Source organism: Hydra vulgaris, chromosome 11 (assembly GCF_038396675.1).
Source record: "Hydra vulgaris chromosome 11, alternate assembly HydraT2T_AEP".
NCBI lineage: Eukaryota > Metazoa > Cnidaria > Hydrozoa > Anthoathecata > Hydridae > Hydra > Hydra vulgaris.
Genome location: NC_088930.1, coordinates 15734076 through 15747500, shown reverse-complemented (window position 1 = coordinate 15747500; position 13425 = coordinate 15734076). Strand labels below are relative to the sequence as shown.

The window sequence follows — 13425 nt, the reverse complement described above, 5'->3', positions numbered from 1 at the left end:
GAAAATCAGAGAGTCACTCGAAATAAGCAAAGCTAGGGTTCAACAGGAGTTGAGAAATGGTGATGTGGTTCTCAATCAGGATGACGGTGATAACATGACAACTAAAACCTGGGGGCCATTTTTTAATAAAATCTGCTGACGTCAGTTATTTGAGAAAATTTTTTGTATTATATTTTGGCTCTTTAGTGTTATCTTTTTAACAGTTTGTTTTTACTATAACGATTTCTTTGTAACTATTTTATTTATTATACCGGATGATGCTGATCACAATAGATCAGCGAAATATCAAAATTATTATATATATTATTAAAAAATATATATATATATTTAAAAAAAAGTTTATACGCAGCCGTATTTATTGAATTCTACCCATATATATATATATATATATATATATATATATATATATATATATATATATATATATATATATATATATATATATATATATATATATATATATATATATATATATGTGTGTGTGTGTGTGTATATATATATATAGAACCCTTAGATGTTGTCCGAAAGTTTTTTCCATATTTTGTTGACAAAAAGTAAAAATTAAAATGCAAGACCGGAATTATTATTTTTTATTAATTGATAGACTGCCTGCCCCAACCAAACCCTAAGTCGATGTAGCAGCACTCCCTTGCGGGTCAGGCTAAAAGATAGTAGATGTAGCAGCACTCCCTTGCGGGTCAGGCTATTTGTCAGTCGATGTAGCAGCACTCCCTTGCGAGTCAGGCTATTTGTCAGTCGATGTAGCAGCACTCCCTTGCAAGTCAGGCTATAAGATAGTCGATGTAGCAACACTCCGTGCATGATTTACAGTAAAAAAAATAAAAATAAAAACATTTTATTAAAAAAATTAAAAATAAAAACATTTTATTAAAAAAAATAAAAACAAAAACATTGTTTATATTGTTAAAAACATTCAGAATGTTTTTAAAAACATTCTGGTCAATTAAATTTGCGTTTTTGTGGTTTTTTTAAAAAACGATTTATTTGTAATTAATGGTTTTTACTTTCGTCTAACACGAAAATGTTGGACGAAAGTCAAAAGTAATTAAAAGTGACGCATGTGTTGGCGTAAGAATCACTTTTTTCCTTCCGCTCTTCCCAAAGACAACAAACTATATATATATATATATATATATATATATATATATATATATATATATATATATATATATATATATATATATATATGTGTGTGTGTGTGTGTGTGTATATGTATGTATGTATGTATGTATGTATATATATATATATATATATATATATATATATATATATATATATATATATATATATATATATATATATATATATATATATATATATATATATATATATAAGGAAAAAGTATAGAAAAGGTCAGTGTGGTCAGTACAAAGACCCAAATTTTACGGATCTGTTCAGCTAGTTGTTATATAATAAGACCCTTATTTTTTGATGATTTACGAGAGAAAACTAAGCAGGTATGGATTCATCTTATGAGTCATAGATATTTGAGTAAGTTTATTCACTCTATGCTTACCCTATTAGCTAATTGTTTGAAAGCCCAAGGACACCACACCAAGTATTAAATTGATGAGCTAACATTTACTAATATTTTAAAGTTTTTCTTTTTGTCATTTGTCATGATTACTAACATGTTTTGATATAATATATGAATATTTTAATGGAAATTTTTTTTATACTGTTCCAAACTTTTGATCGTGACCGTACTTATAGTTTAAATGTTTTGCATATATGTTTTTAAACCACAGGGCTTTGAAACCACCTGGATGGAAATTACAGTGGCATTGTGGTGTCCGAGTGGCATCTAACAAAAAACTAGTTGGTTTCATAAGTGCAATACCTGCTCATATAAAAATATATGATAAGTATGGTGTGAAGTTTTTGCTTATTATAAGTCTTCATTTTATTAAAAAAGTTGAAAATTTTATTTCAAAAATAAAAATAAATGTTCAATTAAATGAAAAAATAAATCTTTTTTTAGAAATGTGAGAATGGTTGAAATAAATTTTTTGTGTGTGCATAAAAAGTTGCGTTCTAAGAGGGTTGCACCTGTTTTAATTCGTGAAATTACTAGAAGAGTCAATTTGGAAGGCATATTTCAAGCTGTTTACACTGCTGGCATTGTATTGCCAAAACCTGTTGGTACTTGTAGGTAGTGCATAGAAATAAAATTCATTTTTAAAACAATAATTTTCTTTTTTTATCATTTATATGATTTATCATTCACTTTTTTATCATTTATATAATTTATAATAATCATATAATTTTTTATGCTTTATATGGTTTATAAAATTATTTCAATTATATTGTATATTTTTTCTTATTAAATTTTGTCTATTTTGTTCCAGATATTTAATTTTTTTTTATTTTATAACATTTCTGTTTTATGACAGATATTATTCTAATTTATTTTAGATATTGGCATAGATCAATTAATCCAAAGAAACTTATTGAAGTAAAGTTTTCACATCTGCGAAGAAACATGACTATGCAAAGAACTATAAAACTTTATAAATTGCCAGAAGTATACATAAATCTTGGTTTTGTTAAATTATATGATTACTCTATTGAACTATTCAATAACCTTTTAACTGCTTACTACCTTTCAAAATTGAATAGATTGAATAGATACCAAACCTCTCCTTTTAAAAAGTTTTTCCTTTTGGATAATGTAGTTTTATTCTTTAGCAACTTATTTTATTTTGAGAATATTTGAAAGTTAACTTATATTCATTTTTGTAAAAACTTAGAACACTAAAGCATCTTTATCACCTTTAACGCCAGCTGATTTAAAGAGTGCATATAAAATAGTTGTCGAGGTAAAACATTTTATTAGTATAAATTTTTAGTTCATCATAATTATATAATTATTGTATTAAATTTATTATAAATATGGTATTATATTTATAATGATTATTATAACTATAAAAATAAACATACTTATTAAGTTGTAGCTTTTTTTTTTAATTTAATAAGCAAATAATGTAAATTATTATGAAATCTGCTAAGATTTAAAAGATTTTCACTTACATTATCATTAAGTTGTTGCTGTTATTGTTTTTATTGTTGTTGTTGTTGTTGTTATTATTATTATTATTATTATTATTATTATTATTATTATTATTATTATTGTTATTATTATTATTGCAATTACTACTACTAATCTCTCTATTACTAATAATGATATAAGTATTGTTTTGTAGTATTTGAAGAACTTTCAACTAGCACCTATATTTACAGAGGTAATTTTTTTTTTTTAATACCAGAAATCGTGCAATGTAGTTAACTTAAATGTTTTGTCTTGTTTTTAAAATTTTCTTATATTCAAATTACTAGTTATATTGTCTAATGTTGTCATTTTCTTTTTATAAAATTCTTATGTTGTCAGTTGTCAAATGTTGTCATTTATTTTTTATAAATCTTTCTTATTTGATTACTTTAACTTACTTTGACAATAAATCCATTACGATAAAAACATTGTTTTAATTTAATTGAGCTCACCTAACCCTTATTGAAATGCTTCTTTATGAACATTTAAAAAAACACTTTTAATAAATTTTTTAAAAACAGTTTTTAAATTAATATTCTAGCTTGAAAAAAAAAAAATTATAAAACTCAGATTTCAAATTTAAGAATATCAATTTTTTAAATTTTTTTTTGTTTTTTACACTCTCTTGTTTTGAATTCTTTGCATTTTTAATTTATGATGTGGTATTAATTTTTTTTTTTTTTTTTTATGTTACACAGTGGGTTGGTTCCGCACAAGGATGGCTAAAATTATTTATTTTGTACCTGCATAAAGCTAATAATATTTTCTATAAATACTTATATTAAAGTATTAATGTCCAAAATTTCACATAATTTAGAAAAAATAAATCTTGTAGTTTCAGGGAACTTTTATATTATTTATTATTATAGTACTTTTTCTATAAAAAAACTTATAAGGGGATAGAAATTTTGTTAGGAAAAGAGGGAGTGTAACACCTTAATATTGTCTAAAATGGTTTTCCTAATTCCTTTGTCTAAATTGATATTGCTAATTCCTTTGATAAAGGTCCTGGTTTTTACTTATTTGATGTATTGCTATATTTTTTAGTAAAAAAATCTGGGCTTTTGGAAAAAGCTTTCAATGGGAAAAGTTCTTTATGCGTTTCATAAAAAGTTCTTTTTATTCGTTTCATATGTTTTCAAATCTAGTTTTTATCTTATGTACTTTTTTCTATATTGATTTTACAAAATTCTCAATAAATTCAAAGCAATTGTCCACAAATTATGTCACGCAATTTTTGAGCATTTTTGACCAAAACCACTAACTTCTCCTCCTCCCCTCCCCCTTATCCCCCCCCCCTCCTCCTCCTCTTTGCAGTAACTAATGAATTAAGATGTTATTTATGATAAAATCAAAGATTTTTATAAAAACTTAAAAAAATTGTCAATAAAAAACCACTTTATATATTATAAACATTGTGGATTTATAAAATTTTAAAAAATTTTTTGGTGTCTTTTTAATCCTAGACTCCAATCCACTAGATTAAAAATAACTAAAACCATTTTTTTCTTAAATCTATTAAATTGATCTTTTTTAAAGTCAGTTTAAAGTTGGTTTTTGTTTATTTAAACATCAGATTAAATTAAACAAAAGCAATTTCTTCTTTTATATTAAGTTGGAACTAATTTCAAAAATGTATTTAATAAATTAAAATTAACTAAACTTTTTTTTGTTTTTTGTTTATTTCTTCACAAAAAAAAAAAGCTGCAACATAAACATTAAAGATGAATTTTTTTTTTATTTTTTTTTATTTTGTATGTATGGTTTGTTTGTTAAAGTGAAAATGAAATCAATATCTAAAAAGATTACTGCAAGCTAACAATAAAAAAGTCTAGTTTTTAAGTTTAAAAGCAGCGTTTAAAAAACTTTAATAAATATAAAGTTTGTAACTGGAGACTTATGGTATTAAAAAAAATTTTATTTACATATTTCTTTGTTTGAGGACTAAAAATCTTTCTTTCAAATTTAGGGCAGTTTAATATTTTAATGTCATAACTTTTAAATATTTTAATATTGTATAAAATTTAAAACTTATCTGTGTATTTCTTCTTTTGCTGGTAAGTGTTAAGTGAGATGAAATATTACTATTTACCTATCAAATAATTCTGCCTTGTTAAGTTGTATAATGTTAGAGAAGATCTCTTTCCTTTAATCCATCATTCACAACCATTCTTGAACACGCTTTAGCTCAAAAGAGGATACCAGTTTTAATAACTCATTTGATAATGAAAACATTGTTTGCATATACTTTGCTCCACCGTCAAATGCTTTTTTTTTACGTTGCATACAATCAGCTCTATTATAATTAAAAGGCTTTACATTTTTCTTAAAATATCATTTCTAAGAGATTCTCAGAATTAATATTTTTATACCATATTATATCTACTAAATGTGTAATACATTTTACAACCTTTTTATATGCTTTATGACTGTTTCATGTTTGTTGTGTTAAAATCATGCAATTCATTTTATCTTCCACTACTAGTTCAGTTAAGCTTCAATTTTAAGAGTAGGGTAAAATCTAGTAGCCCTGGACGGCGGACACTTGATGTACAGCTTAAACTAAAGAAGCTATGTGACTTTAAATACTATAAAAACATTATTTGAGTAAAAATATATAATATACAAAATATATATCATAATTTGCCAAAGCGATTGACTGGGAGTGCAAGATATAGTTTTCCACCACCAGAAGTGCGATGTATCATACTTGATTCACGTATTAATTTATCTAATTTTTATGTAAGCTAATAACTTTTTATTGATTAAAGTTACATTTTTATTTATAAAATTTTTATTTAAAAAAAATTTGTTTAATACTTTAATTCACTGAATTTAAAACTATTATTTGTGAATGAGGTATGATCGGGTGGTATTGGACACATTTTTGGAGGGTGGTTCCAGACAACTTAATCCATTTACATATTAAAAATTAGCAGCTTTTTTATAAATGTAGTAATACATTTAATTTAAAACACAGACTTATAATAGTAATTTATTTATTTCCAATAAAAAGACCTAAGATTTGAAAAAATTGTTTTAAAAGTGTTTATTTTTATAAGCATAAAGCTAATGTTAGGATTTCTAAACAATGACATATTCTTTCTCATTCCTTTCTCATTCCTTTTCTCATTCCATTTCTTTCTTTCTCATTTCTTTCTCATTCCTTTCTCATTCCATTTCTTTCTCATTCCTGTATCAGAGGCAGTTTTTTAATGCGATTTTTTTTTTAATGCGTTAAGAACATTTTAATTCTAATTAATTATATATTACATTTGTGTCATACGGGTAAAAAAGAGGTAAAATCGTGGTTAAGCTATGTGTCTCGGGCTACCTTCCAATTTTGAAACATGCTTTTTTTCTAACATTTTTTTTTTTATGTTTTGTATATTATTAACGTGCGCAATAATTATTTTTTTGTTTCTAATTCGATAGATAAATGTTTATACTTTTAAAAAAGTCTTTTGACACTTTTTTTTCTGTTCATACATGTGTACAATCTACTATTTCCTTAAGTTTCCTGGGCTACCTGACTTTCCCCTATGTGTAAGTTAAATGAAAATATGTCAATCTTTTTCAAAATTTTATAGTAATATAAAATTACCAAATTTTTTAATTAAAATTACCAAATTCTTTAATTAAAATTACCAATTTTAATAAATTATTTTGTTAATTTAAATATTTTTTTAAGTAAATTAATTGCTTTTTGAATTAACTTTGTTATATTGAGACCTGAAAGTATGTCACTTGTGCTACATTAAAACAAAGTTTTACCAAATATGAGAGAAAGGTCATACAGCCATTTTATTTAAGAATTAGTTTAAATTCTACTATAGCTAAAGTTTTGAAATTCTTAATATATATGGCTTTGTAAAAGTCTAGATCAACATTAAACATGAAAAATGACAATTTTTGAGTATATCACTGTGTAATTCTCAAATCTTGATATAACAAATAGTAATTTTTTCTTAGTTCAAAACTGCACATAAATTATGTAACAATCCTACTAGACATTATTTTCGAATCCTACGAGACATTATTTTCATCATTACTGACATTTTTTTTTTTTTTTTTTTAAATTTCACCTCCCCAAGGCCCAGAAGGCCACTACAGATGAGGAGACTACTAAATTGTGGTTATAACCCTCTCTCAACTCTATAACTCCGAAACACGAACCTTGACGAACAACGCCGCTGCACGGAGAAACAAGTTGAGCGCGGTACTACCAGGGACGTGGTGGGGATCGAACTCGGAACCTCTCGCTTATGAAGCGAGCGCTCTACCACTACACCACTACCGCATGTGTAAGCATTAGGTTGTTGATATCAGATTTAATGGGATTATTTTTTATTACCAAACTTAAAAATTCTTCAAAAAAAAAATGCAGGCCTTTCTTTGTAATCTCTTAAAATATGATAGATTTAATAACACTGTAATTATAAAAATTATCCTTTATATTGTAATTTATGAACATGTATCACAAAGCCGAAGACAACTTTTTTAGATGTTTGAGCTAAGCAACTTTGAAACATGAAAAAAAAAACTCCATATTTGATTATTTTTATATATATGAGGAGTAAGGAAGTTATGTAAAAAATTGCGGTGATTAGAAACTGGGAACAACAAAAACCCTAAAACGTTAGCCCCCAGTCCCAAATATGAGGGCAATTAGTTAAATTTTTTTTTTTTTTTTTTTCTTTTTGCAATCATAAACCAAATTTGTATGCATCGACAAATTTTAAATTTCCTATATCATTCTTTTAGTGTTCTGAAATTATGACCATGCAAAATTTATACCACCACCCCACCCACCCCCTCAATTTGAGGGGGTTGTCAACTTTATAAGGTCATAAATGCCAAACAACAAGAGACTATTGAATCTAATCTGAAATTCATTTATGAATAAAAATTTAATTTAATATTGAAAAAAAATAACAACTTAGATTCGTTGTCTGCATATTTGGGGCTGGAGAGGCTAACTTTTTAGGGTATTTGTTGTTCCCAGTCTCAAATCACCGCAATTTTTTACATAGCATCCTTTTTCCTCATATATATGAACGTACTCAAAAATAAAGTTTTCTTCATGTTTCAAAGTTGCTTAGCTCAAACATCTAAAAAGTTGTCTACGGCCTTGTATCAAGCATAGCTGAACTGTCATTATCTTCCAAATAGAATGTCAGATAAGTGTTTAACTTTAGATACACCTACACTAAAAAATTCAAGATTTAAAAAATTTACTGAAATATTGAGAATATTCAATAAATTTGGACTTGAATTTCAACATTAATACAAAAAATATTTGTAAAATTTCTATTTACCGTATCATTGGTGCAATCAGTTGCATCTTTTTCTGAAGTTGATTTGAACTTGATTGGTTGAAGTCTTGGAAATTAGAAGTTCTTAAGATTATTATACACTAGGAATATTGAAATAACTAGTTCCAAAAATCAGATTTTTTTTTATAAAATAAAAATTATAAGATAAAAAGTTTTAACAGAGTTTTAATTACTACCACTTTTCTTAAATTTTTTTTTTTACTATTCAATGCTTAATAACACCCTATTATTTTTATGGAAGTTTAATAAACTAAGTGAAAACTCAACAAAACGAAATTATTTGCTATACTTTCTTGCTTAATGACTTGTAACTCTTACTTAAGTCTTATTAATAAAGGGATATTAATCAAAAAAGGATATTAACCATATAGGATATATAACCAAAAGATATTAACCAAATTAATGGATGTTAACCAAATAACTAAAATGCAGCATAAATGCATGACAAGCTTGCTTTTGCTTGAGTTACAACACATAATTTGCGATTTTATTTAACTCCCACTCAAACTGAAATTGATAAACTTCAAAATTGACATTCTTACAAAAATTTAAATTTATAACACTTAGTACAGTTGTCCAAAAAGGGGTCCTAACCTCTTCGTTAATGACCCAAAAATCCCTTGAAGGGATGATTCTATAGGTTATGGTGATCACTTTAAAGCAAAAATTAAAATCATTTTATTACGTCCACAGGAGAAAATTGCATCTAAAGTTTTTGCCTAATTTTTATTAAGAAACGTAATTTTCAAAATGCAATTCCACTGCAAAAAGTCTCTAAAAAAAACCTGCAATCACCATGAGTTTTTGCTGAAACAGCAAAAACTCATGGTGATTGCAGAAAATCTGTTTGCTTTTTGTGTTTTAAGAAAAGTGATTGCATATAATTTATTTTTTGATTAAAAGAGTCAAGAATATTTTTAAGTGTAGTATTAATTTCAACGATGAGAAAATTCCAACTGGCATTTGCAATTTCTGTAAAAGCAAACTACAATGACTTGACTACTGTTAGTATTATTGGAGAGATACCAGACTTGTAAAATTTTAATTCGATTATCATTAAGCCTTCTACAAGATATTCTGGTACTTGTCAGTGTATAATTTGTAGGGTTGCCAAAGCAAAGCTCAAAGAAAATCTGCCACAGATTGAGCTTGATATATTGAATCAAAAAACAAAAGTATTTGTAGTATTTGTTTGTCAGTAAAAGTGAGGATGTCCTTTCTTGCGAAAGGACATCCTCACTTTTGTACTATAGGTACAAGGCGGAAAAATGTACAGAAACTTACTGTAGAGGACTTAAAGTGTGCTCAACAAATAGCAGCTGATCTCTAAAAAAAATGCCTTTCCAGTAGGTACTGTCAAACATAGTAAAGCAAGTTGGGGTAAATCTTTAAAAGCCAGAACATTCAGCGAAGTACAAGCAGCAGATATTTACTGCTGAAACATTAGTCCAAGTTCAAAGCAATACAAATCTTTCCAATGTTGGTGTAAAAAGGCTTGCATCAGCTTTTAACAACTCAATGAAAAAAGTGCTACAGAAACAAATGTGAAGCAAAAACTTGACAACCTCTGGAAAAAATTAGCTGATTTTTTCATTATGTCAAATGTTATCATTCTGGACAAAGCAATGAAAAACCAAGTTCGAAGAGTTGTTCACTTTAAGAACTTGAATGCCTTAATCAACCATATTCTAAGAGGACTTACATCACATCATTTAGTTAAATTTTAAATTGATGGAAGTGGTTTATTCTTTTAAATTACCCTTAGCGTGTTTGACACATATTCCAAACAAAGTTATACTCAAGAGTAATCATGTCTCCAATCAAGTTCTTCTGCCCAGGATGGTAGTGTAAAAAAACAGCTAATTGTTGCTGCAGCAGAAGGTATTCCTGAAACATGAAAATCTTAGGATAATGTTAGGCCTCATACAAATTTAGGATGTATCTTACATAATTTCATGTGACATGAAAGTAGCCAACATTTTATGTGGTATCTAGTCTCACTCTAGCAAACACCCATGCTGCTGGTTTGATATCAAGTCTAACAACCTTACGAACTCTGGCCAATCAAGAACATTTAGTTCTTTATGCAACAGCTATGGTGGATTCCCCTCTTCAGACGCAAAACTTCAATCAGCTAAGAATTATTCAAATGTTGCCCATCTTCCATTAATTAACCCCGACAGCCAATTTAAGCTTATTTTTTTGATGTGTGTAATTATTTATTTTTGTCAGATCTACAGTCTCGATATTAAAAGAATATCTACAGTCTCGAATTTGTATTGGTGCTCAAACCAATACAAGTTTGAGACTGTAGATATTCTTTTGTAATTCAGTGTATAAATATTTTGAAATATATGCACACCTTTTTGAAAAAAGTTGTGCACATATTTCAAAGCATGGCGTTATTTAAAAAGTATTTTAAATAATGCCATGCTTGAGAATAAAATTTTAATATCAATTTCTTTTGATTTTTTATCCTACTAAAAAATATATATGTATATTAAGTTATTTATATTTGAATTTTGATATTTGTCCAACCTGTTTGTCCAAACCTATTTGTCCAACCTAAATAATTGTGCGGATATTACAAAATTACATTACAGGAAGAATTTGCACATTGGTTTTTACCAAGGGATGGTGTTATTTCATGCTATGTTGTCAAAGTAAGACTATTTTTAATTATCTTTATTTACCAAGGTAATGATGATGATGATGATGATGATGATGATGATGATGATGATGATGATGATGATGATGATGATGATGATGATGATGATGATGATGATGATGATGATGATGATGATGATGATGATGATGATGATGATGATGATGATGATGAGAATCATTGTTCTATTAAATTAATTAATTTTTTTTTACTTTAACAATTGTAGGACATAGATTCTGGTAATGTTACAGACTTAGTTAGTTTTTATCAGCTTCCGTCTACAGTAGTGGACCATCCTAAATATAATTCTCTAAAAGCTGCATATTCATTTTATAACGTGGTTACAAAGCATGATCTTACTTCAATAATGAATGATGCTTTAATTCTGGCTAGAAATGTATGAAAACAATTTTTTTTAATTTCTAACAATTTTATTGTGTGTGTACGTGTATATATATATATATATATATATATATATATATATATATATATATATATATATATATATATATATATATATATATATATATATTATATAAATATATATATATAAAATTTATTTATATTCATATATGTATTCATGTATACGGTGTACTTTTTTTTAGAATAATTTTGATGTTTTTAATGCATTAAATTTAATGCATAATGAAGAATTTTTAGAAAAATTGAAGTTTGGTATAGGCGACGGAAATTTAAACTATTATCTTTACAATTGGAAATGCCCATCAATTGAACCATCGAAGGTAAAATTGTATTTTGATTTTTTGATGTTAATAATAAACAAAACTTACAGTGTAAACTAAGCACAACTCGTATTAAATTCAAGATATGTGTTTTATTGTTTTTTAATGATTATTATTGACTGTTTAAAGTTTTTTTCAGACTGGATTAGTGCTACAATAAATGCGATATAATTGTTTTCAAGGTTAAAAAATATTGAATCGAATGAAAATCATATGTAAAGATAATGCGAAACTTTTATATTAAAAAGAAATAGCATCTGATGCAGAAACAGTCAAAATTGTTGTAAATATTTTAAATTTGCAACATTTCAGAGCTTTATACTTTTCTTTTTTTTTCTTTTTTTTTTTTTTTTTTTTTTTTTTGATTTATTTTTTAGTTGTTTTTTATTAAAAATTCTAAGCAAGTATAATAAACTAATCAGTGTAATTTTAAAATTTCACAATAGCTATAATAGGTAATATAAGATTGATTTAAAAAAAAAACAATGAAATAGAGTTTTCATTTTGTGATTTTAATGTTTTAATTTATTTTATTATTTCTTTTTTATTTATTGGTATGATTTAAAGTGAAATATAAATAGTTTTCTTACAACTGTTATATCATTCATGACATTAAAATTTCAGATTTGACAAATACGTTGTTGTTTTTATTCTTATGAAATAAACTTTTTAACGTTTATAATTGAAATTTTTAATTGTATTTATTGATAAGTTTTTAATTGATATTTTAAATTACTTTAATTAAAACGCTTTTAATTGACGCTTGTTTGTTATTTAGTATATCTTAACATCAGTTTATATCAATAGTTGCATCATGTATTTCTACGTCAATGCATCAGTTTGCTTTCTTACAAAGGCCTTCTTTATAGAAAGTCTCGACACAGTGCGGAAAATTTTTTGACTGAAGGTCGATTTAAGAAAAAATGGCGGATTAGTGAAAATTATATAGCTTTGCAAAGATTAAATCTACAAATAGTTAACAGTCAGTTTGTAATTTTAATTTCTTATTGCAAAAATAGTTTATTGAGGTTAATTAACAACTTTTTACTAAATTTTAAAATGCCGTTAAAGTTAAAAAATACGCTGAAAAATAGAAACATTTTTAATTGAGATTTTCAATTTAAAAAAATTATGTAAAAAGAAAAAAAATTTTGTACTAAATGAAAAAAAAAACGTTTACATAAACTTAATTTCTTTGAGTTTAGTTTCTTTATTATTTTTGGGAGTTTGAAGTAACGCAAAATTCTATAAAGAAATGTTTGCTAGTGCTTGGCATTGTTTCTTTGAAATAGAAAATCTGTACAACTGCAATAAATGTAAACTGTCGAATCAGAAATGTTCTGCAAACTCTTTTATCTAATAAAGAAAAAAAATATATAGCAAAATAAAGTACATGGTGATAGTGTCAGATGGAATACTTAGTCCCCTATTTAAAGTTCTTAAATAAGTTCCATATTTTTCATATGTAATTGTATCATCTTCAATTTCTTCAGTGGAACGCTTTTGAACATAATAAGCAATATTTGAATATAAAATTGAATAGCAATAATTGAATATAAAATTTCTATATTTATACTATCTTCTAGATCTGCTAAATTGTAAATAATATTA

The 13425-nt window shown here is 25.9% G+C and overlaps 1 protein-coding gene across 1 annotated transcript in view; it reads left to right on the top strand.

The window, feature by feature from the left end:
- LOC100215397 (glycylpeptide N-tetradecanoyltransferase 2) overlaps nucleotides 1-12448 on the top strand; it is a 28908-nt gene extending 16460 nt beyond the window's left edge. Inside the window, exons 4-12 of the mRNA XM_065810258.1 lie at nucleotides 1770-1886; nucleotides 2003-2173; nucleotides 2437-2545; nucleotides 2772-2840; nucleotides 3225-3263; nucleotides 11010-11069; nucleotides 11298-11468; nucleotides 11677-11814; nucleotides 11954-12448. Coding sequence (XP_065666330.1) covers nucleotides 1770-1886; nucleotides 2003-2173; nucleotides 2437-2545; nucleotides 2772-2840; nucleotides 3225-3263; nucleotides 11010-11069; nucleotides 11298-11468; nucleotides 11677-11814; nucleotides 11954-11974 — 895 coding nt within the window. The 3' untranslated portion in view covers nucleotides 11975-12448. The remainder of the gene's footprint in view (nucleotides 1-1769; nucleotides 1887-2002; nucleotides 2174-2436; nucleotides 2546-2771; nucleotides 2841-3224; nucleotides 3264-11009; nucleotides 11070-11297; nucleotides 11469-11676; nucleotides 11815-11953) is intronic.
- The last annotated feature ends 977 nt before the right edge of the window (nucleotides 12449-13425 follow it).